Raw genomic sequence first — 22,872 nt, 5'->3', positions numbered from 1 at the left:
TATTCCGTAAACTCTATAGTATAACAACTACTTATATTACATAGGTATTATAAGTAATCTAGAGATGATTTAAAGTATACAGGAGGATGTGTATAGGTTATATGCAAATACTATGCCATATTATATAAAAGACTGGAGCATCCTAGGATTTTGGTATCCATGAGGGTCCTGGAACCAATCCTCCATAGATACTGAAGGACAACTATGTTTGCTTTGCTTCAGTCCACAGTAGGTACTATTCTTTTTTTTTTCCACATAAGGGAGCATTTATTTATTTATTTATTTATTTATTTATTTATTTATTTATTTATTTATTTATAAAGATTTTATTGGGGAAGGGGAACAAGACTTTATTGGGGAACAGTGTGTACTTCCAGGCATTTTTTCCAAGTCAAGTTGTTGTCCTTTCAATCTTAGTTGTGGAGGGTGCCGTTCAGCTTCAAGTTGTTGTCCTTTCAGTCTTAGTTGTGGAGGACGCAGCTCAGCTCCAGGTCCAGTTGCCGTTTCTATTTGCAGGGGGCACAGCCCACCATCCCTGTGAAAGTCCAACCGGCAACCTTGTGGTTGAGAGGACGTGCTCCAACCAACTGAGCCATCTGGGAGCTCAGCGGCAGCTCAGCTCAAGGTGAGGGAGCATTTATTTGAGACTTAATATGAAATCATACAAATAAAATTTGTATAAACACAAATCCACATCGAGTCATAACAAAGATAACCAAAGACAAAGTAAAAATAAAAACTAATTGGTGACTATATACAGTTGGATACAGTTGTGTCTAGCACACTAGGAAGTCTTACAAAATAATCATCTTAGAGCAACAGAAAATCAGTCTTCAATGTCATCCTGCAAGATGGGTTATTTTAGCAATCTCCTCCTGCTTTCTCCAATGTCCTCCTTAATATGGTTGGTAATTGTCTTGGCAATTGCCACCCCTTGGAGATACCTTGCCATAAGTGTTCTGTTGGTCTGAGCCATGACCCATTACCACCTTGTCCACCAGCTGCAGCACCTCTTCCTTCTTTTTTGTTGTTACTGTTGCTGCCTATTCACCTCTTTTGGTTGTTCAACTTTGATTTCATACTTCGCAGAACCAATCTGATAATATCTGCTTTCAAACAATTTCTTTATTGGTTCTTCCCCTGTATATGTGATAAAGCAAAATGATAACCTCCCTCCCCCATATTATTCATATTTTTGATTCTCATTCTCCTTCTCCTCCTCCTCCTCTTCTTCTTGCTCCTTCTCCTTCTTCAAGAAGGTCCCTTTAACATTTCTTGTAATACTGGTTTCGTGGTGATTAACTCTTTTATCTTGTCTGGGAGCTCTTTATCTGTCCTTTGATTCTAAATGATAGCTTTGCTGAGGAGAGTAATCTTGGTTGTAGGGCCTTGCTTTTCATCACTTTAAATATTTTGTGCCAATCCCTTCTGGCCTGCAAAGTCTTATGGGAGCTCCTTGTAGGAAACGAATTGCTTTTCTCTTGCTTCTTTCAAGATTTTCTCTTTGTCTTTAAACTTTGGCATTTCAAATATGATGTCTTGGTGTGGGCCTCTTTGGCTTCATCTTGTTTGGGACTCTGTGCTTCCTGGGCTTATATGTCTATTTCCTTTGCCAGGTTAGGGAAGCTTTCCCTCATTATTTTTTCAAATAGGTTTTCAATTCCTTCGTCTCTTTCTTCTTCTGGTACCTCTTTGATATGAATGTCAGTATGTTTGAAGTTGTCCCAGAGGCTCCTTAAACTGTCCTCACCTTTTTGAATTCTGTTTTCTTTTTTGCTGTTCTGATTGGGTACTTTCTGCTACATTATCTTCTAAATCACTGATTCGATCCTCTGCTTCATCTAATTTACTGTTGATTCCCTCCAATGTAGTCTTTATTTTGGTTGTTGTATTCTTCATTTCTGACTAGTTCTTTTTTATGTTTTCTATTTCCATTTTTATGTTTCCTACCTCTTTGTTGAAATCCTCACTGTGATCATTGAGCATGCTTATAACCAGTGCTTTGAACTCCATCTGGTAGATTGAATGTCTCCAGTTTGTTATTTTTCTGAAGCTTTCTTCTATTATTTTGTTTGAGACATATTTCTTTGTCTCCCCATTTTGGCTGCCTCCCTGTGTTTGTTTCTATTATTAGGTAGAGCTGCTATGTCTCCCAGTCTTAGTAGAATGGCCTCATGTAGTAGGTGTCCTGTGGAGCCCAGTGATGCAGTCTCCCTCGTCACCTGAGCCAGGTGCTGCAGATGTGTCCCTTGTGTGCATTGTGTGTGTCCTCCTATTATAGTTGAGACTTGGTTGCTGTTTGCACAATCAGTGGGAGGGATTGACCTTTAGACTAATTGGTTGTGAGGACTGGCCATGACTACAGTGGAGGAGCTGTTGCGCAGGGGCTGACCCTGCAGAGCAGGATTCACTTTAGCAGGGCTCTGGTGCCTGCCCAACAGTCCCTTTGTGTGTGTCGTCCAGAGGCAGCTGGTTGTTATTCTGGCTGGTGCTCTGGCTGGGTCTGAAGCCAGTCACCAGGCATGCTGGCCCCAGGGCCTCCTGGGAGGCATCCTGCTGCAGGCCACGTTTAGCTACAGCCTTTGCCCTGCCCCAGGCTACCTAGAATGAGCCACAAAGCAATCCTCAGATGGCTGCCACCCACACTGGGCTTGGAGATGCCTGGGAGAGGCCAAGTCTCCAACTGAGACTGGCTGCTGCCAATGCTGGGCTTGGGGCAAGAGGCATGGGGCTCACCAAGACCAGATGCTCCTTCTTTGGGTTTTGTGAACCTTTGAGAGATTTTAGGAAAGTGCAACCTGAGCCAAAAAGGGCCATTTGTATGGAAAAACCACTGGAAGCAGTTGTGTAGGCTTCCAAGTTGGGTGGGGTGGGATCTCAGGGAATTGCTAGGTGAGGCCAATGGTGTAGCTAAGTTGGAGACTCAGAAATGGTGCCTGCCTATCTGCACGCTGGGAGTGGGGAGGGCTCAACAAAGGAACAATGGCTTCTGCCAGTACTTCTGAGAAAGCTGTCCCTCTAGCTGTTGCCCTGAAGCCAGAAAATTCAGTTCCTCCTCCTATGTCCCTGGCACCTTTTGAGGTGCTGCCCCAGTGCTAAAGCTCAGAGCGAGTGAGTCCATCAGTAAGTCCATGCATGGGCTCTTTAAGAACACCTGGGACTCCAGCAGCCCTGTCTCACTCAGCCACAATCTCCGCTGGTTTTCACAGCCAGAAGTTGTGGGGACTTCTCTTTCTGGCACTGTAACCCTGGGCTGGGAGTCTGGTATAGGGTTGGGACCCCTCGCTTTCCACAGCCGAGATATCCCTCTATCCCTCTCGATTTTTAATTGCCACACATGGGTGTGAGACCAGCCCATTCTGCATCTGTGCCCCTCCTACCAGTCTTGACATAGCTTCTTCTGTATATCCTTAGTTGTAGGACTTCTGTTGAGTTAGACTTCAGGCGATTCTTAATGATGGTTGTTCTGTAGTTTAGTTGTAATTTTGATTTGGTCATGTGGAGGCAAGTACAACATTTACCTACTTTGCCACCTTAACTTTCCCTTTATACTAATTTTTTAAAGGAACTCAATTACATAAATGGATTCTCTGAATTGTGAATCTTTTATATAAATTCATTTGTTTTACAGATATCTCAGGAAATTCCACCATAATTAGTTTTATTAAATATCAACTCTATCATATTTTGCATGTCAAGAAACCCTTTGGGCTGGAGCACCTGAGCTCTTGCTCCCTGGCATGTTGCCAGTTTGGCTCAAATAAACTTATAAAAATTCTCAAAAAAAACTCCAATCCCCCCAAAAAATACCCTTTGGATTTTCCTATTCACCTGATTTTATTAAAGACTTGAGAGGATAACAGGGGTCAGTCTGGCACAATCATAGATCAGAGGAAGGAGTAAAATACAAAGTATGTTAGAAAAACCAGGCAGCATCTCAATTCCTCCAGAATAATCCTCACAAAGTGGCATCATTATCATGCTGGAAGTGAATTCACAAATACACACACCTCCTAGCATAAATAGAAAGACATTCCAGAACTGTTTTTTGCTTGTGTGTTTAGTACGCATAGGTCTAAAAGCTGCATAAAAAAAATCAGCATTTATTGACTCTAGCATGTTACTAAATTAGCTTTTCTCTTTGAAATAGACCTCAGGCTCAACTTTTTATCTCAAGCTTTTGTGAATCAGACAGACTACGTCTATACCTTAACTGTGTAAACTAAATAGAATCTTTCCTTTCTATCACATAGGATTCAGGCAAGGGCCACAAAATTTCAGTTAGGAATTAGAGATTTATTTTTTATTTTGAAAAAGACAGAATAGACAAAATACAAAAATAAAACCAAAACAACCAGGCACATCAATATTTGTGGTGACACGTTATGTGTCATTAAGAGAGTGTGTGTGTGTATGTGTATCAAATCACATGAAGAAAAAGCATAGGAAAATATCTGAAACCAAAGTTAGGCTTGAACAGATTTCTAATGAAATACAACTAAAAGTTTTGCTTAAGTATTTAGGCAATGTTTAAGATATTATTACCACTCTTTACATTTCATTTGCAAAAGTCAGCAAAGTTGGCTTCAAAACATGATCCCTGGTTGTTTTAGTAGGGTATTTTTTGGCAACGATCCTGCCAAAACAACTACTTTACTCATCCACTGTGTTGAGGTCTTCTTGTCTTAAGGAGTGTGATGAACACAAGGATCAGTGAACCCTGGTGATACAGAGAATACAATAGTATAAAATACTGATGCACACATTTTAAAGCAAAAGCAAACCCCAAGTCTAAAAATAAGCCAGAGGTAGTTATAGTGCTGATACAAATGAATACATCCTGAGGCTTAGTATTAGTAAGTCTTAGTATATCAATTCCTTATGCACAATAATCTCATAGGTAAAATATTTAAGCATTTTGTAAAGTAAACCATTTTATCATAATGTGCCTTTTTCTTTGCTTTGCTCTACCCTTCTTCTTTGCCCATTCCTAAGGCTGCCAATGAACACCCTCGGAAATTGCTTAGTGTGTCAGGGTCCCCAAGACCCACCTCACCCAGGTTTGATGATATGTTTGGGGGATTCACAGGACTCAACATATCATTGAATTCATGACTGTGAAACAAAAGAGCAAACAGAAAAGGCACATGGGGCAAAGGCCAGGGTAAACCAGGCGCAGCTCCCAGAGTCCTCTGCTAGTGGAGTCACACAGGATGTGCTTAATTCCCCCAGCAACTGAGTTGTGACATGTGTGAAATGTTTACCATGAAAGAGATGCAATGCCCAGGATTATTTTTGCAGGCTAGTCACATAGGTATCTTCTGCCTAGCATGTACCCAAATTCTAGACTCCCAGGAGGAAAGCAGGTGTTCAGCACAAACCCCACTGTACAAACAGCTTAGTCACAGAGAACTCGTATCAGTGAGAGTGGAAGAACCCTCTTGAAATCTAAGTTCCCAGATGCCAGTAAAGGACCCACCTTGCAAGCAAGTCTTTCAAAAGATAGTCAGGCCTGCTATGTTACTCGTTTCTGCACATTTAATGACAACCACACAGGAATAATCAACATACTTTCAGATTGAAGAAGACGCTTATAAATCATAAACAAGCATTAAAAAAAAGATAATAGAGTCTGCTGCCTGAGATATGGAAATATGGATATACACTGTGTTAATAAATAATCATAGTTATATTTGATCTTCACAAGTTTTACTGAAAAGTAGAATGAATATATGAAAAACAAAGAAAATTTTAGTGCTTGGAATCTTAGTACTTCAATATAAAGGGCTCTTTCAGCATTATTAGCAGCAAAGCCTATAAATACCCCTGTTCCCATTGACTAGAAATGGACTTCACATGACTACACATAATTAAGCAAAAAATAAACAGTTGAATCACTTGGCATTAATAGTTTAAACATGAACTTTAGAAGTAAAAGGTAAAGAAGGCGTTATAATACCATGTTTATGAAGATCATTTTCTTCAGCTAATATTTGGGGGATACAAGAGGAAACTTCTTTTTGTTGTTCTCGCCACTTGAGTATATTCTCTGCCAGTTCTTCTGTCTCAGTCACCAAAATATTCATCTTGGCTAAAGCTTTGCTCTGCAACATTTGAAAGAAGGGGAAAATAGGAGAGAAATTATGTCTATCATTAATACATCATCATGATATCACAAATGGTTATGATACCAAAGGTTAACGCCTCATCTTCCCGGCCCCTAAATACAAAGCACTCTCCCATTTCCTATCTTAGAGTACACACTTCCTCTTTGCGAGTTCAGCTCTCCTTTGTCTGCAGTTTCCACCTCAATGCAGACGACCCTCCATCTATATTGTTAAACCTAACCTCCTTCCTAAAAGTCAGCCCCACATTTCAGTCTATTGGAAATCTTCATCTGGATGTACATTTAATATCGACTTCATTGCAAACTCTATTTAACCATATGTAGTTCAACAAACAATGACTGAACATTTACTATCTGTACAACATATCAAAAACAAACTCATTAACTTCTTTAATCTCTTGCTCCTACTTACCTTCAAGTCACCAAAACTAGAAACTTCGTTACCTCGGCTATGTCCCTTGTCCAGGTAGTAGTCACATTCTAGAAATTTGACCTTCCAAATCTACAAATCTACACAACCCTTTGTATTCCTATGCTTTAAATCTTTTATCTGAGTGACTATATTTATGCTCCAAGTTTCTCTGCCTTTGGTTCCTCTGCCTAATCCTCTAACTCACAGTTTATTAAACTCTAATGTGCACAGGAATCACCTGAGAAACTTGATCAAATGTAGATTCAGATTCTGAAGGTCTAAGGTGAGTGAAGCCTGCAATTCTGCATTTCTAACCAGCTTCCAGTGATGCTGATGCTGATGCTCTGCCCACAGAGGGGCAAGGCTCAGCCTATTCTCGCCATGATTAGAGTACAGTTCTGGTCAAGTCACTCCTCTGTTCCCTTCTCTAAAGAACAAAACAAAATTCAGTGGTTCCCCAGTTGTCAGACAGCAAAGTTTAACCTTCTTAGTCTGGTTTTCAAGGCATTCCATAAATTAACCCTGAGTCAATCTCCCTCTCAATACCTTTAAGCATCACCCAAACTAGAGTACCACTCTTCCCCCAAACTCCCTGTGCTCTCTAATTTTCATGTCTTTCCTCGCACTGCTGCTTTTGGCCGAACTATTCTTTCTGATGCAGGTCCAAGTCTCACCGATTCTTTAAGATTCAGCTCACTACTAACTCCTGTATAAAACTTCACTGAAGTGTTCTACCCCCATCCTACTCCCAGTCTCCCGAAAGTGGAAGTAATTGCTCCCTTTTCTGTGCTTAATAGATAGCATCTTCTTTATAATTCTCTGCTGCACTCACTGTGCAAATATAATACTATAAAGTAGAAAGTATGGTATAGCTCTCTCACTGAACCTTGAGAATTTGAGGTCAGAGATTGGTCCTATCTGTATCTCTCATGAGACCTTGCACAATGAAGATAATATGTATTTATTAAATATTGAAATAAAAGAATGTAAAATAATTTTTATAGAAAAATGATATAAAAAAGGTATCTTGATTAAAAAATAATTCACTCGTAATATTAACCATCAAATAATTAAACAAGTGGGTCATACATTTGAGATCTAATATAAAGGAACTAAAGATAGCTAAAAGTAATGTAAGGAATTGATGAGGTACTTAAATGCTATTGTCAATACTCACCATTTTCTTTAGATTTGCATCTAAATGAGGGATATTTCTAATTGTTTCAAGATGGGTCTCTAATTTCTCAATGAAAGTCACTGCCATCTCCAGCAAATGTACCATATATCTGAGAGAGGAAGAACAAAAGCCAATTAATTTTTTTTAGTTTATTTTGTGTTCCCTTTCCCCCCTTTAATTAGAACTATTAAGGAGTCCTTTTAATATAATAAAATCAACCCAATGATTTAATAATATTTCTGCATTCTTGGAAATATCAGTGATTCTAAAAAGAGGGTACTTCTTTTTCTACTTATATAATGAAACGATGTAACTCTTGTTTACGATAAGAATCAAATATTAAATTTAAAATACTTTAAAAAAAAAAGGGTACTTCTTTTTCATTTTAAACAGGAATTAACTTGTCATCCAAACGTAAAAACAGAGACAATACCATCATATCTGAAAGCCAACCTAGTATTAGACAAACCTCAGTATTAACAATTTTCTCATATAACTAAAGGAATTTCCTTAGGTAAAACTTCATTCCATTTCAATCTACTTATTCTTGGTGAACAGTGAAGGCAATAAGGATAACTGTACTTCACTGAAATAGCCTACATCTAAAACTACTTTGAATCTATGCATTTGCAAAATGCTTTAAAAATCATTACTCAGTACTTCTTATATATATAATGTATAATATGTACATCATTGGTATTTTACTGTACTGAACACTGAATATATCCACAAGAATGGGATTTGTATACCTGTTATATTACTATAAGATAAAAAGTCTGACACTTAAGAGAAGATACTGATTTGCTCAGGGTCAGCTAGTGAGGCACTAGTGGAGAAAATCAGTAGTCAGATCCCCAGATGCCTGCTTCTTTATTTTATTATTACTATTATTAATAACTTACATCTTCAATTTGGTACTTGCAATACTCCTATGTGGAAGAGCATCCCCATTCTATGCATTGGGAAACTGAGGCAAAAATTTGAATCATTTGCCCAAGGCTTTGAGGCATATAAACAGCAGATATGGGACCAGAATTCGGTCTTTTTTTCTCCTTTAGTTGACATTGTTTTCATCTGTCTCTGCTTAAACTCCATTTTTATAGAGGCAACATTAATGCAATAATAAATTTACTTCATAGAAAACAGTCTATACTTAATAAAAGTGATTTTTACCCATCTTACTCTATGTTACGGATCTAATTTCTTTCATGAAAATAATTATTTATAATTCCCAAAACACTACGGGCGAAAGAAATGCCTTTGTTTTCACCATAGCTATAATTCTTTAAAAGCAAAAGATTTTCTTTCTGGTTTAATGTGTCAGCATCAACAATAATGTTAACAGATATAATAACTAATATATTATTTAATGAATTATGTGATGAGATGACTACTGGTCTAAACTACCTTCAGAAAACATGTGTAACTGTTCATTTCTATTTTTTGGTCTGACCTGTGATAAACAGACTCAATAGGCAGGTTTTCCTGGCACATAGGTTTCAATAGTCTTTGCCTGAGTGACCTCTTCTCTTTTAGCACTGCTTCCAAATGATTATTCATATTTTGCAGAGTATGACACTTTTCATCTACACAAACCAGAAACAGTGATTACAGTTAGCAATAGGACAAGTACATGTTGAAATCGCTAATAAATTCTTCTTTGCTTTGGTTTGACTCTACCAAAGATTATTCCTCCATTTCCCTCCTAAATAGCTCCCTTTCGCTATCCTTAAAACCAATATCAATTTCATTTTCAACTATTTTCTCTTACTTTTGCTACTGACAACCAAACCCAGTGCTAAATTCTTTGTGTTTTTCAACTCTACCACTAGTTCAGTTTTTATAGCCAGAGTCGTATTCTTCACAAAGTTTCTTTTCTCGTCTCTGCTTTTAATATTCTACGCAAACATTAAAAAACAAACATTTGTCTTATAAGCTATTTCTGATTATTTCAATATTTTCCCCAGAATTCAGTTAATAGCTGCCAAATGCCTTTTCTTTTAAAATATTTTTTTAATGTTTTTTTTTTTTTTTTTACTTTTTATTTATTTTAAGTGTGTTTTTCCAGGACCCATCAACACCAAGTCAAGTAGTTGTTTTAATCTAGTTGCGGAGGGCGCAGCTCACAGTGGCCCATGTGGGGATCCAACTGGCAATCTTGTCGTTAAGAGCACCGCACTCTAACCAATTGAGCTAACTGGCTGCCCCTTCTTTTAAATTTTTATTTTCAAAACATTTCAAACTTACAGAAAAGTTTCAAGAATAGCTCACTGAACTCTCATATACATTTCACCTAGATTCACCAACTGTTAACACTTAGCTACATTTTCTTTTTGCCTCTCTCTCCATACTCGTCCATATATTTTTGCTGATGCTTTTGAGAGTAAATTGCAGATATTAGGACCTTTTACCCCTAAAACTTCAGCAAGTATTTCCCAAGAATAGGAACATTCTCTTATATAACTACATTAAAGTATCAAATTCAGAAAATTTAACATTAACACAACACTACCAATATTTAATATGGCCCATATTTAAACACTAAGTATTCCAATAATGTCATTTATAGCAAAAAAGATTTTTCTAACCAATTATTCAACCTATGACCACACTGTGCTTTAGCTGTCATGTCCCTTTAGGCTCCTTTCATCTGAAAAATTCCTCAGCCCTTTTTTGTCTTTCAAGCTCTCCTGACTTTGAGGAGTTCCTACATTGGTCACTTTTTATGCAATTTGCACTAGTCATGCCAACAGGACTTCTATTTGGACACAGAAATAGAAAACTTGGTTAGCTTGGGGGAAATACCAGGAAAAATAATGGTGTATCATAATGCCTGGTGCTTATTTAAGGTAATCTAAGAAAAAGATGAAATTCCAATGATTACCCATTTAACCAAACCACTTACCCAAAAAGGAAGGATGAACAACATCAGCTGTATCTTTTTCTAGTCTTAGAAGTTCAATTTCCAGGTTTTTCTACAGGAAAAACAAAAATAATATTTAGATCACTCAGAAAGTACCCTGATGTGAAGGCTTAAACTCTGATAAAAATGGACACTCTTTAACCCAGGAATATTTAAGAGGGGTGGGAGGATGATTTGTTACGACAGCCCAGGGGATTTACTGAAGCTTCTCATTTTGGTGTTCGAGCCATGAGCTCCTGCTACTACTACTAACTGCTACTATTACTATTACAACTACTATTAACTACTGTAAGTAAACACCTACCTGGCTATGTGCTAGACGCTGTTCTAAGTGCAAGAGAATTGCTGGTGGAACAAACTAAGATTTTTTTTTTTCCTGTACTAGAAGTATAAAGTAAAAAGTTCAACATAATTTACCTGGTTGATTTCAGCTTGAATATTTGTGATCTGCTGTAGCCTGGAGAAGTTCACAAAGCAAGAAGCTGATTTCTTAGATATATTTAGCATCTCCTATTGAAAAGTGAACAGAGAAAGCAGTAATATGTCACAAAAAAGTTTCTATGTACATTGGAAAAGCATGCCCATGGGGTCTAAAACATGAGGATATATAATGTCCAACACTGGCCCTGAAAAATGAAGTATAGAGTAGAACAGTAGCGATGTGTATTTCCTGTTTTTAAAGCCACCACTATCACAAAGCCTTTGCCCAAACATTTAAAAATTAAGAATAAACGAAGACTTAATCACTTTGTATTACTTCCTAAAGTATCAGGCACAATAGAGTTGCATTACTGATAGCTTATCAGAGGATTCCGAGGTTGGTAGAGAATCACCTCTACACAAAAGACCAAAACCTAGACTCTCGGACATTCCTGGGGCTAAGATCAAACACTCCACTCCCACCCTTACCCCCCAGGGAGTTATTTATCTGACTCATTAAATGACTTCTATTGGTTACACATCGTTCATATTATCTCTTTTCACATTCTCACTGTCTTAGATAAAGGGATGTTTTGTCCAGGCATAATTACTCTTCTAAAAAGGCTACCCTGTTTTTTATCCTTTCATTCTGTTATATTGCCTCCTTAAATTGCAGGTTATCTCAGAATAAGAATATTATCTTGTTCATCCCTTGGCTTCATCCATAATTTTCTGTATCCTTTTCTGCTTTTCTACAATGTCAGTACAGGAAAGCACTTTAGAGATCATATAGGCCAGGGATTAGGAAACTAGAGCCCATGAGCTAAATGCAGCCCACTGCCTGTTTTCGTACAGCCTACAGGCTAAGAATGGTACTTATATTTTGTAATGGTTGGGGGGAAAATGAAAAGAAAAATAATATTTTGTGACACATGAAAATTATATCAAATTCAAGTTTTAGGGTCCAGAAATAAAGTTTTATTGGAACTCCACTTCTCATTCATTTACTTATTATCTCTGGCTGCTTTCACACTATAACAGCCTAGTTGCAACCGTGTGGACTGAAAAGCCTCAAATGCTTACTCTCTGGCCCTTCACAGCAAGTTTGCTGACTGATAATAACCAATTTTATAGACATTTGTTAAGATACGCAATGGAAAAAAAATCAAGAATGAATGAAACAAGCTCTTTGCCCTTAACAAGCTCATGATGGATAGGAAGAAAAAAGTTTTCTAGATAGAAAGAACTTATTATAAATACTCCAAACTGTGTTAGTACTAATAGACATGTGAGAAGGGGAAGATGAATCTGGAAACAGTTTCCTGCATAATCATGGAAGATCTTGATAGCTATGACACGCAATCACAATGAAGAAATGAGAGCAATTGCAAGTTTTCTGCTGAAGAAGTAACATGATTACATACAATACATATTTTAGAAATTTAAATGGGGGTAGAATGAAAAATAAAACCAATGGGGTTGGGGAGAAGGAATGGGGAATGAGTGCTTAATGAGTATGGGGTTACCGCTGGGGATGATAAAGAAAAGTTTTGAAAATAGTTTCACAACATTGTGACTGTACTTCATGCCACTGAATTGTACACTTTAAGATGGTTAAAACTGTAAATTTCATGTTATGTGGATTTTGCTATAATAAAAGAACCTCACTATGGTAACTAGCCAACAAATACAACAAAAATAAAACAAAAAACACTAGTGGAGGAGTAGACTGGAGGATGGGTACGTAGACAGGTGGCTGCTACAGCATTTCAGATGAGAAGATGAGAATGGGAACTAGGTCAGTAGCAGGTAAAAAGGAAAGGAAGGCAGAGATATGAGTCCCTGGGAAGACGTACTCGGTAAGTCCTACTAGTTGTCAGGGGTAGTTGGGGTGAAGTTATTACTGACTCCAAGGGTCCTGCTTCAGGTGACTGAACAGGTATTTATGCCATTCACCGAGGTAGATAACAAGATATTTTTACTGACGGCAAAATTGAAGATTGGTGAGGTTATTAGTCCACCTTCACACTGCAAATTGTTATCAGGGTTGCAATGATACAATCAAATCTTCTGTATTTCCATCATATCAGCCTGACTCTCTTACTTTTCTTTCTTCTCCCCCTTTTGTTAGAAGGTGAATGAAAGTAAAACATCTCCCATTTCTCATTGTAACTTACTCACTCTCTGGTATCTTCCCATCTCTCTATATGTATTCACTGATCTTAGTTGCACATTTGCAAACTAGTAAACTGCTGGGTTCAACAACTGCGTAATGGAGCTTAGCCAAGAACTTGTATAAGAAACCAGAAGGAAAATAAGAATGTTCAAGAAGGGGAGAGCCAAAAAGGAGGAACAAAGAGCAGCCGAATTCCTCTAGTAAACAGAAATTCTAATTATTTGAAGATTGTAACTTAGCCCTACACCTAAATAAAATTTTTAAAAAGCAAGGACTAGGGAATACAGAAAATCTTTACCATTGACTATTGCCATTATATATTATACACTTTACATGCCACTGGAGCAAAGGGACCCTAGAGAATGAAAGGAATCCTGAGAAAAGGGGTCTGTTTATGGTATTTGTTTACTCTTTTGCTAGGCACATGCAGCTGAAATCCAGGACCTTTATGCTTATATAAAAACCCTGAGAACACTGTGTAACACACACACACACACACAACACACACACACACACACACACACCTGTAGGCATCCTTCTTTTTTATGTCCCTTCTTTATACTGAACGCTAGTTGGCGAACATTAAAAGGGGAGCAGTACAACAGAGAAGAGCAGAGGCTCTAAAATGGGAGCGAGAGTGCAGAGGAGGACAGGACACATATTGAGGAAATACATACATATGAAAATAGTAGAGTCTGGTTTTTTTGTAGGTCCAGATCCTTATCTTATGTGTTGCCAGTAGAGAGCTTTGATCAAGATGTCATGACTCAATCAAAGTTGCCTAAAAAATATCTAGAATGTAAGGCCACTAAAGCAGTCTTAGGGCATAAATGAAAGCAAATACCTCGTTATCTTACAGACAGTTAACCCTACCTTTCTTTCACTAAGTAATTCTCTAATGGATAGAGCAAAACAGAAGAAAGCTCAAACAAGCTGTTTTCTAGAAGAGATGTATCGTGTCAGTTTTAAGCATCACTCTTAATTTTTAATGCACGTAGGTTAATGTGCACTTAAGGGATGGGCTGTTTAAAGGGATCACACAATACATCATTTTGAAAGAATCAATGCTGAATCCTAATAAAGGTAGGTTTTCATATGCAAAATTTGTTGAAAGTGAAATCATGCTACAGACCCATAAGTTTCCTCATCGGGACGAGCTGTGCAGTAAGATTTTAAAATGGTTTTAAGGAACTATGGATTGGCAGGTCTTACCTATAGGGAAGACAGGTAACTGTCTAATTATTGTTTCTTGAAGGACATTAGGAAGAGTCCTTCCCCCAAACAACCACCACTCCAACAAACAGCTCATCCATCAATGCCTAAAATTCTCTCACGAGACTTACTCCTTTAGTTTAGGTGTTTATACTTACACCAATAGCTCCAGATGGATACGTCCCAAATGTCTTACATTACAGTATGAGTTATCAAATTATTTTGTTACAGAACTGGTAACAAGTGAGAGTACTAGGCAACTTGGTAGGAAGAAAACACAGGAGAAGGAAGGTGAAAACTAGTGAGTGCTGTGGTATGTTCTATTTTCCAATGCATTCATTACTCCTCGTTCCCCCCACAATCCATAAGGTCTTTTTCTTTTTAATTTATTTTTTTAATTTATTGGGGTGACAATTGTTAGTAAAATTACATAGATTTCAGGTGTACAATTCTGTATTACATCATCTATAAATCCCATTGTGTGTTCACCACCCAGAGTCAGTTCTCCTTCCATCACCATATATTTGCATAAGGTCTTGTTACTAGGTCTTCAAGTAATTTAAAAGAGTTCTTCAACTGAAGTTTAAACACTTTGAAGACAGTGTCACAGTCTCATGTATCACAGTTCATCTTAGAGATGATCACTATGTCAGAAAAGGGAGCGCTCTAGTATCTAATGCTACGTCATTAGTTGAGTGACCTTGGGCAAATTTCTTGGGCTCTTTAGGTCTTAGCTTCTTTACCTTAAAAATACTGTAAGGCAGTAAAATTCTCTCGTGACTCTTCTAAGTATAAAGAGTATTTTCCATAAATCTTCCATCATGTTTATACTGCTAATCTCTGCAGATGATTTCACCTTTCTACTTTTTTCTGTTTCCTTTTTTAGTGAAATTCTCAACTTCCTCATCAAAAAATTCTTTTCCCGTATTTCCCTTAATTCCACGTTCCCTGGTCACTTCTGCCACCTGCATTCTATTATTCCTTCACATCTTCCATTGCTCCCTCTGTTGGTTCCTTCCATTTGGCCTGTGAACATATTCTTCTTGCCCAACCTAAAACTACCTCCCCTTGGGCTAATCTCCCTGGTCTCCTTCTCAAAATTAATCTTTTCCTCCATTCATGTTCTAGCCTTTCGGATCTTTTTCTCCAATACGGTTTTTTTTTGGGGGGGTCGGGGGGTTACCTTAAAGATGTGCCCTTCCCCTGGAGCTCTCCTGTACCGAGCCTTCCGCCCCAAATATCTTTCAACATCTCACACAAACGAGCGTCATTTGCGAACGTATATTTTAACTAAAGTAGCCCAATCCCGTATTTCCCAATCCCGCCACCCGTTACAATTTAGAGGCAGAATCACTGGATAAAAAAAGCGGGTGAACACTGGTCTTTACTGTCTCCCACGAACTGACCTGGGATAGTCGCCTGCAGATAAGACACTTGACACATCGTCTACTCGAATTACCATCTACTACGCTTAAGCCCCATTGCAGAATGGTATCTGCTGTGGACTGGAAGGGGCTCCATCAGCCTCTATGCTAGTACAGCCCCCAGCCAGCACCACCACTTGAGTGATGTTCGGTCACCACAGTGGGCAACGCCTTAACGACGCCATCGCTGCCCTCATACCTGAGTGACCAACCCCGATGCTACGAAACGGCCCAGCAGTAGCCTGGCAGCGTTTGGCGCGGACGCCTCGTCCCACGGGTTCGCGGCCTCCATGGCTCAGACCCACCTCTCCGAGCGCCGCCGAAAATAAGTAGAACGCAAGGCGCAGGCGACGCGCAGCTCGATGACGTCACCGGGCGTTTCCGTTGGGGCGGAAGCCTGGAGAGCGCATCCCCGGCGAGCGCGGGTCCTGGGTCTTCTGTGGAGCGGGCGGTGAGCGGAGGGGTAGGAGGCGAGTCCAGGGCTCCCTGATCCTCCGTCAGCTCCTAGCGGCGTGTAGCCGCGGAAAAACTGCAAAAGTGGTCGGGCTCTGTTCTTCCCTTTCTTCCTTGCCACTCTTGGGTTGGCCCCAAGATCCAGAGATCTGCAGGTGACACCCGGGGCAGGAGACCCAGCCGCGAGGCCGACGGGGTGGCTGGGTGCCTGGACCGAGGGGGTGACAGCTGCACTTCCTTCCCGCAGGGACCCGAGCTGCAGAGCTAGGATGGGAAACAGTGCCCTCCGCGCTCATGTGGAAACCGCGCAGAAAACTGGAGTCTTTCAGCTTAAGGACCGTGGGCTGACCGAGGTGAGACTGGGAGGGACCCGACCAGAGAATTTAAAGGGAGAGGGACGGCGGGGGCGGTGAAGTTCATTGGTGAGGGATTCTCCGTGCTGTGAACCCTTTTCTCCAGTTCCCTTCAGAGTTGCAGAAACTGACGAGCAATCTCAGGACCATCGACTTGTCCAACAACAAGATCGAGAGCCTACCGCCTATGATTATAGGGAAGTTCATTCTGCTGAAGAGCCTCTCCTTGAACAACAACGAACTGAGTATGGCTTTTGCGTCTGGGAAGCTTTTGCTACTGATCAGCTGTTAAGAAGGGTGGTGTTTTCTCACAAGCTGATTGTTGTTATGAAACCGTTCAGAGAGCTCAAGACGCAGGAGAATGTCAGAGTCCTTGAAGCTCTCTCTCTTGTAATTACATCTACAAGCCTCCTCTAGTGGTGTAATGATTGGTATTGGGATAATTTGAAAGGGAAGACCATCTTTGTCATCTAAACAACTAATTTTGTTGCCAGTTTGGAAGGGGGGGGGGAGTGGAATGGGAAGGGGAGGCCCTTCCAAATCCCACAAAATTGCTGTCAGATTGTGCGGAGGCCCCTTTACAAAGAGCCATTATACACGTAACTGCTTTCCTGCATTTCGATGGCACCCTCATTTCCTAAGTCTATGTTGGTAAAAATGCGATACTTAAAAAGTGGCACGTGAGGATTGTGTGTATTAACAAGGGGCATAGCAGGCTGCCATATAGTTTTTATAAACTTCATCAAAGTTGTTTTTCAGCTGTCAGATTCACTTTTTTACTTTTTTTTTTTTTTTTTTTTTTTTTGCCAGCTGTTCTTCCTGCCGAGTTAGGCAATCTGAAAAAACTAGAAACGCTAAGCCTCAACAATAATCACTTGAGAGAGCTGCCATCTACCTTTGGGCAATTGTCAGCGCTGAAGACCCTGAGCCTCTCTGGAAACCGGCTGGGAGCACTACCACCCCAGCTTTGTAGCCTGCGGCACCTGGATGTGGTGGATCTCTCTAAGAACCAGATTCGAAGCATACCTGACATCGTGGGGGAGCTGCAGGTCATCGAACTCAACTTCAACCAGAACCAGGTCTAGAGGTTAACGGGTTTTAGCTGGTTGTTCTGTAAACTGTCATCATGGAGCTGGGTATCAGAAGCTATTGAGAGGTATTTTATGGGCTGGACTAATTTCAAAGCCCAAAGTGCCATAGAGTTAGTTTAGACACTGCGTGTTTGTCATGTAGGTATTTTCTTGGAGGGTGGGATGGGTAACAGTGAGATAATTTCAAGCTAAACTGTCTCACAAATCCTGAAGAGTTCTTCAGGTCCTCCTCAAGCATGCCTCTAGTCATCTAGCAAGGAGCTAGCTATGTCAGGAAGAGTTGAAAAGAGGCTTCAAGTCCTAGGTTCTCAGAGTTGGACATCAAAGGTAATTCAGTTGTCCTATTTTTGACATTTGTGAAGTATGTATCTTGCTTTTGTTGAAAAAACTCTCAGTGATAGGCATTCTGGAGATAGCCCATTTCATTGTTGGACAGCTTTGATTGCAATATTTGGAATTTGTTTCCATTATTCTGGAAGCTCTTTGGTTAATATGCGTCTGACTGGAGAAACAATCTTTGGTTTAGACAGAAGGCAGATGGTAAACATTAAACATAATGAAGACTACCAGGTGGCCTTTAGTTTTTCTGGTGCTTCTAGATCTATAGTCCAATACAGTAGCCACTAGCCACATGCGGCTATTGAAATTAATTAAAAAATTCAAGTCCAGCTGCCACTAGCCATATTTTAAGTTGTTCAAAAGCCATATGTGGCTAGTGGCTACCATATTGGACCGCACATAGAACATTCCAATCATTGCAAAAAGTTTTATTGGGATGAAACTAGATTGTAGTGACCTTACATTATTATGAAATTTAGTCTGTCTTTGAGGAGATTGGCCTCATCTTTTCCTTAAGTGGCTATTCTTGTATGTTCTTGAGCTTTTTAGAAAAAGAAAGTGAATATTTGGAAAAAACTTGGAAACCATTGTTAAACAAGGATTAGTGGAGCACTCACTCCACTCACCTACGCTGATGCCTTTACCAGCGGTTCTCAGATCTTAGCGTGCATTAAAATAACCGGGGGAGCCCATTAAGAGATCACTGGGCCCCTGCTCTCAGTATTTCTGATTCAGTAGGTCTGGGGTGGGGTCTGGGAATTTGCATTTCTAACAAGTTCTCTGGTGATGGTTTGGTAATGAGGCAAAATAAATATAATTTGGTGACGTGGACTGGGAATTTGCATTTCTAACAAGTTCTCTGGTAATGGTTTGGTAATGAGGCAAAATAAATATAATTTGGTGACGTGGAGTACTTAATGGGCAAAAGAGGTGAATAAAGATAACTGCTTGTTGTTAAGGTTGAGGGCCTAAAAGAAGAGTGGTGCTATTGAGAATAAACATGCTGAGTTGATTATGCTGGTGCATCACCCAAATGGAAATGTACTAAAAACGAGACACGAGTGGAATAGAGGTCAGAAGTTTGAAATGTAGATAGATTCTGAGGTCAGAACGATAGCTTTAAGAATGGATGAGCTTTGTAGGAGAAAGTTTAGAAAGATCAAATATTAAGTATTAGTGACTACTGCCTGAAAAATGTCCATAGGAATACGAAGGGAAGCCAAAAATCAGAAATAATTCAAGAGGAAGAAAAACCCAGTACTTAGAAACAAAAGTTTCAAGGAAGGGGTAGCTATACAATCAAACATTTTATACACATATAAGACTTGCGGTAAATGTACCAAAATGTTTATGGTGGTGGATTCCAGGTAACATTTTTCTTTAAACTTGTGATTCTCAAATTTCTGCTTTTATCAGAAAATTTTACTTCCAAAAATCCAATGGTGGACTTTAAAAAGCCAACCCTCCCTTCCCCCCAAAAAAAGTGGAGGAGTAGTTAACAGAAGCCAGATGACAGAGGCTTCTGGAATGAGTAGGTAGTGAGAAAATGGAGGCGGTAAAAGGAAAACTAGGACAAATAGTCAAGTCCAGGTTTTTTGTTTTAATTTAGTAAAAAACCATTACAGTACTTATGCTTTTTCCTGTTATTGTTTTTGGTTGTTCAATAGATATCTCAGGTCTCAGTAAAGATATCTTGCTGTCCTCGCCTGAAAGTTCTTCGTCTCGAAGAGAACTGCCTGGAGCTCAGCATGCTTCCACAAAGCATCCTTAGTGATTCCCAGATCTGTCTGCTTGCTGTGGAAGGCAACCTTTTTGAAATAAAGAAACTTCGAGAACTAGAAGGCTATGATAAGGTGGGTATTAGTGTACTTCTATATTTCTAGTCTCTGCTCCAGAGAACAGAACAGTGAAGTAACCCACATAAATGTTTACAGCTAGAGGCTGTCTGTATAATCCTGTTTGTCAACAGGATTTGTTTCCCATTTTGGAGATGTTCTAAGAATCAAATTCCTGTACCAAGATATATCGGTACAAATTCTTGTATTATACCAAGATAACTTTTTCTCTAGATCATGTATGGTGAAGCATCTTTGTCTTTTGATAGGTTTCCTATTAAAACATTGAAAAATTTAAAAGACCCCAAAACTATGTACTTTAAATTTGCATTTAGAATAGGTAGATTTTGTAGGAAATGAAGGACCATATCCAATAAAATCTAAATTTAAAAAATCATATAAAAACCCAAGTCCCAAATAGGCTACTATTTGCTCATGCCAAAATACTACATACATATTTTTCTTTCATGATTTTTAGTACATGGAGAGGTACACGGCCACCAAGAAGAAGTTTGCATGATGTTCTCCAGGAGCATGGGAATCCTTATAGGACACTGATTTGGAACCTGTTGCAATCTGGCTGAATCAAAGGCGCTTGTTGTTGTCAAGGACATCTGCAGTGAGCTGCTGATACTCCAGTAGGTTATCATTTTATTTGATTTTTTTTCCTTTCCAGAGCTTATCTCAAATAAGCTAAAAGGAATCAAGAGACAGAAAGAGTTCTCCATTTTGAGTCATGATAGGGCAATGGACAATGCTGATCTTCAAAATCATCATAAGTTTGGCTTTAAGAAACCAGTTGCAAGTTGCTATTTCTACAGTGATGGGGTGCCGCCTGGTAATAGAATAGCTCCACACCTCAGCTTGAAATTTCATGTTTCGTTTCAACGTGTCAACTTTCATAAAGTCAGCTGCCATTCCATCTCTTTGTTAACATTTAACATTTTTGAAATTCAAATAATTTGTGAAAAGCTACTAAAGATTTCTGATTTTATTCCAGTCTATCAGTTCAGTTACAGTATTTATACTTGGAATTTAGGATGTACATGAATGTGACTGTCCTGATTAGAAGTGTACTTTGTCAGAGAAGCACCAATACAAGAGTAAGATATGTTCCCCAAGGCTGCAGTAGCAAATTCTTAATTACTGCAGGTGCCTTATTGGTAGAGGGCTCTGAAGAGCTAAAACCATATATGCAAAACTTGTAAGATACAAGGGGTTTTAATAATCAAGATTTTCCTGAATCTTTGTTAGAAATAATGTCTCATTTCTGGTAATCCTGTTCCCTTTTTGTATTTATAACCATACTAATCAAATTACCTATCAAAACACTACCACAATATTTTAAAACAACCTATATTTATCAAGTTCATTCTCTGAATGAGAGAATAAACTAAATAAAGAATTTGTAAAAAACTTTGGCTGGAAGAAAGGTTAATCCTTTAAAAGGAAGACATGAGAACTTTAACCTGTAAGTGCTCCTTTATTTGAAAGTAAACTGATTAGAAAGAAGCGTTTCCTGTTCAGGTTGCATGAGTACTGTGATGCCTTCACGTGACTGATGAAACATTTTGTGGTATAGGATCCATGCTGATTAAGAAATACTGAAGGTACAAAGGTACATGCCATGTATTGACAGTTCTCATTTTACAAACCTAGTTTAACCTTTAAGTCAAGAGGTCTTAACAGCCTAGTATTTAATATATATGAGGAAGTCTCCGGACTTTAAATCTTTTTCCCATGTTATTTTGTTTCTCAATTTGGGGAGGAATGGGGTGCCAGTTTATCATTATTAAATGAAGTTATTTTAAAAATAAACTTTAATGTTTAATTAATCTTATTGGTCTTTTCACTGAACAATTAACATTTCTCTAAGTATTTTACCAGTACTTATCATCTACTAAATCAGCACTTTCAAATTAAACCTAAATGTCCCCATCCCTATGACAGTCACCTTTCACAACTTAGACCCAGACTTATTTCCGGATACTTTCTTCACTATCCTTTGCCTACCTAGTCATACCAGATTTTTCTGCTCTTTAGACACACAGTGCAATGTCTTTCACCTTTAGCTGCCTTTACATTGTTGGCTCAGTCAGAAATGCTCTCTTACTAACATGCTCCTTCCCTATGTCTAAGCCACTTTCTAAGTCTAAGCCAAATTAATTGCTCTTCCATCTGTTCCAACAGCACCTCTCACATTCTATATTCAACTGTCTCTTGCTAAACTGAGCTCCTTGAATGCAGGAACTATGTAAAGTATTACACCCAAAGTTATAGTACACAAGTATTTAGACTTAAATATGAGCTAACAAAGTAGGATGACTTGTGGGCTAGAAACCCACATTCTATTGACCTAGACTACTCTAAGTCACCCACATTCTTTTTTTTTTTTAAATTAAATTTATTGGGGTGACAATTGTTAGTAAAATTACATCGATTTCAGGTGTACAATTCTGTATTACATCATCTATAAATCCCATTGTGTGTTCATCACCCAGAGTCAGTTCTCCTTCCATCACCATATATTCGATCCTCCTTACCCTCATCTCCCACCCCCCACCCCCCGCCCCCCCACCCACATTCTTTTAGAGTTTGCATGGAAGTCAGCTTAGAATACTGAATACGATCATAAGTCTTGGAGTCAGAAAAGATCCTGGTTTGAATCCAAAGTCTGTCATTTACTAACTTTATGAACTTGAGCCATTTAGTCTCATCTGTAACAGGGGCAATACCTCCTACCTCTCAGGTAAATTATGAGGATGTGGTGAAAAGATACATAAAAAGCATTCAGCATAGTGCCCAGGACAGAATAAGCACTCACACGGTGCCCTTTATTTCATCTGTAAGGTATTAAAATAGAATTTACCAAGTGGTACCAAAAAGAAAGGCTTGGAGCAGACAAGTTAAAAAGGGTAAAAAAACAACTA

At 38.9% G+C, this 22,872-nt stretch overlaps 2 protein-coding genes across 10 annotated transcripts; one reads left to right on the top strand and one right to left on the bottom strand.

Moving 5' to 3' along the window:
* The first annotated feature begins 602 nt into the window (after nt 1–602).
* On the top strand, nt 603–21,777 carry LRRC57 (leucine rich repeat containing 57). Of its 5 annotated transcripts, none has more exons than XM_088797166.1 (6): nt 603–625; nt 16,572–16,677; nt 16,784–16,922; nt 17,488–17,756; nt 19,775–19,960; nt 20,421–21,777. In XM_088797166.1, exons 2-6 carry the CDS (start codon nt 16,594–16,596, stop codon nt 20,460–20,462), a joined length of 720 nt encoding a protein of 239 aa, XP_088653292.1. In that variant the 5' UTR covers nt 603–625; nt 16,572–16,593; the 3' UTR covers nt 20,463–21,777. The 5 variants fall into 5 exon arrangements, with proteins under 5 accessions (XP_088653292.1, XP_019580957.1, XP_074183963.1 ...); XM_019725398.3 differs by lacking the exon at nt 603–625 and adding an exon at nt 16,186–16,322; XM_074327862.1 differs by lacking the exon at nt 603–625 and adding an exon at nt 16,239–16,341.
* On the bottom strand, nt 4,276–16,204 carry HAUS2 (HAUS augmin like complex subunit 2). Of its 5 annotated transcripts, XM_088797168.1 has the most exons (8): nt 16,071–16,204; nt 11,057–11,149; nt 10,622–10,691; nt 9,170–9,302; nt 7,717–7,825; nt 5,960–6,104; nt 5,480–5,530; nt 4,584–4,720 (listed from the first exon to the last, which is right to left on the bottom strand). In XM_088797168.1, exons 1-7 carry the CDS (start codon nt 16,161–16,163, stop codon nt 5,496–5,498), a joined length of 678 nt encoding a protein of 225 aa, XP_088653294.1. In that variant the 5' UTR covers nt 16,164–16,204; the 3' UTR covers nt 4,584–4,720; nt 5,480–5,495. The 5 variants fall into 5 exon arrangements, with proteins under 5 accessions (XP_088653295.1, XP_019580961.1, XP_088653294.1 ...); XM_088797169.1 differs by lacking the exon at nt 5,480–5,530 and having other exon boundaries at nt 4,276–4,720; nt 15,854–16,202; XM_019725402.3 differs by lacking the exon at nt 5,480–5,530 and having other exon boundaries at nt 4,542–4,720.
* Nucleotides 21,778–22,872: the final 1,095 nt, after the last annotated feature.

This window comes from Rhinolophus sinicus, chromosome 3 (assembly GCF_057876585.1).
Source record: "Rhinolophus sinicus isolate RSI-liver-muscle chromosome 3, RSI-T2T, whole genome shotgun sequence".
Lineage (NCBI taxonomy): Eukaryota > Metazoa > Chordata > Mammalia > Chiroptera > Rhinolophidae > Rhinolophus > Rhinolophus sinicus.
The sequence above is the reverse complement of the archived record's forward strand: the minus strand, read 5'-3'. Positions and strand labels throughout refer to the sequence as shown.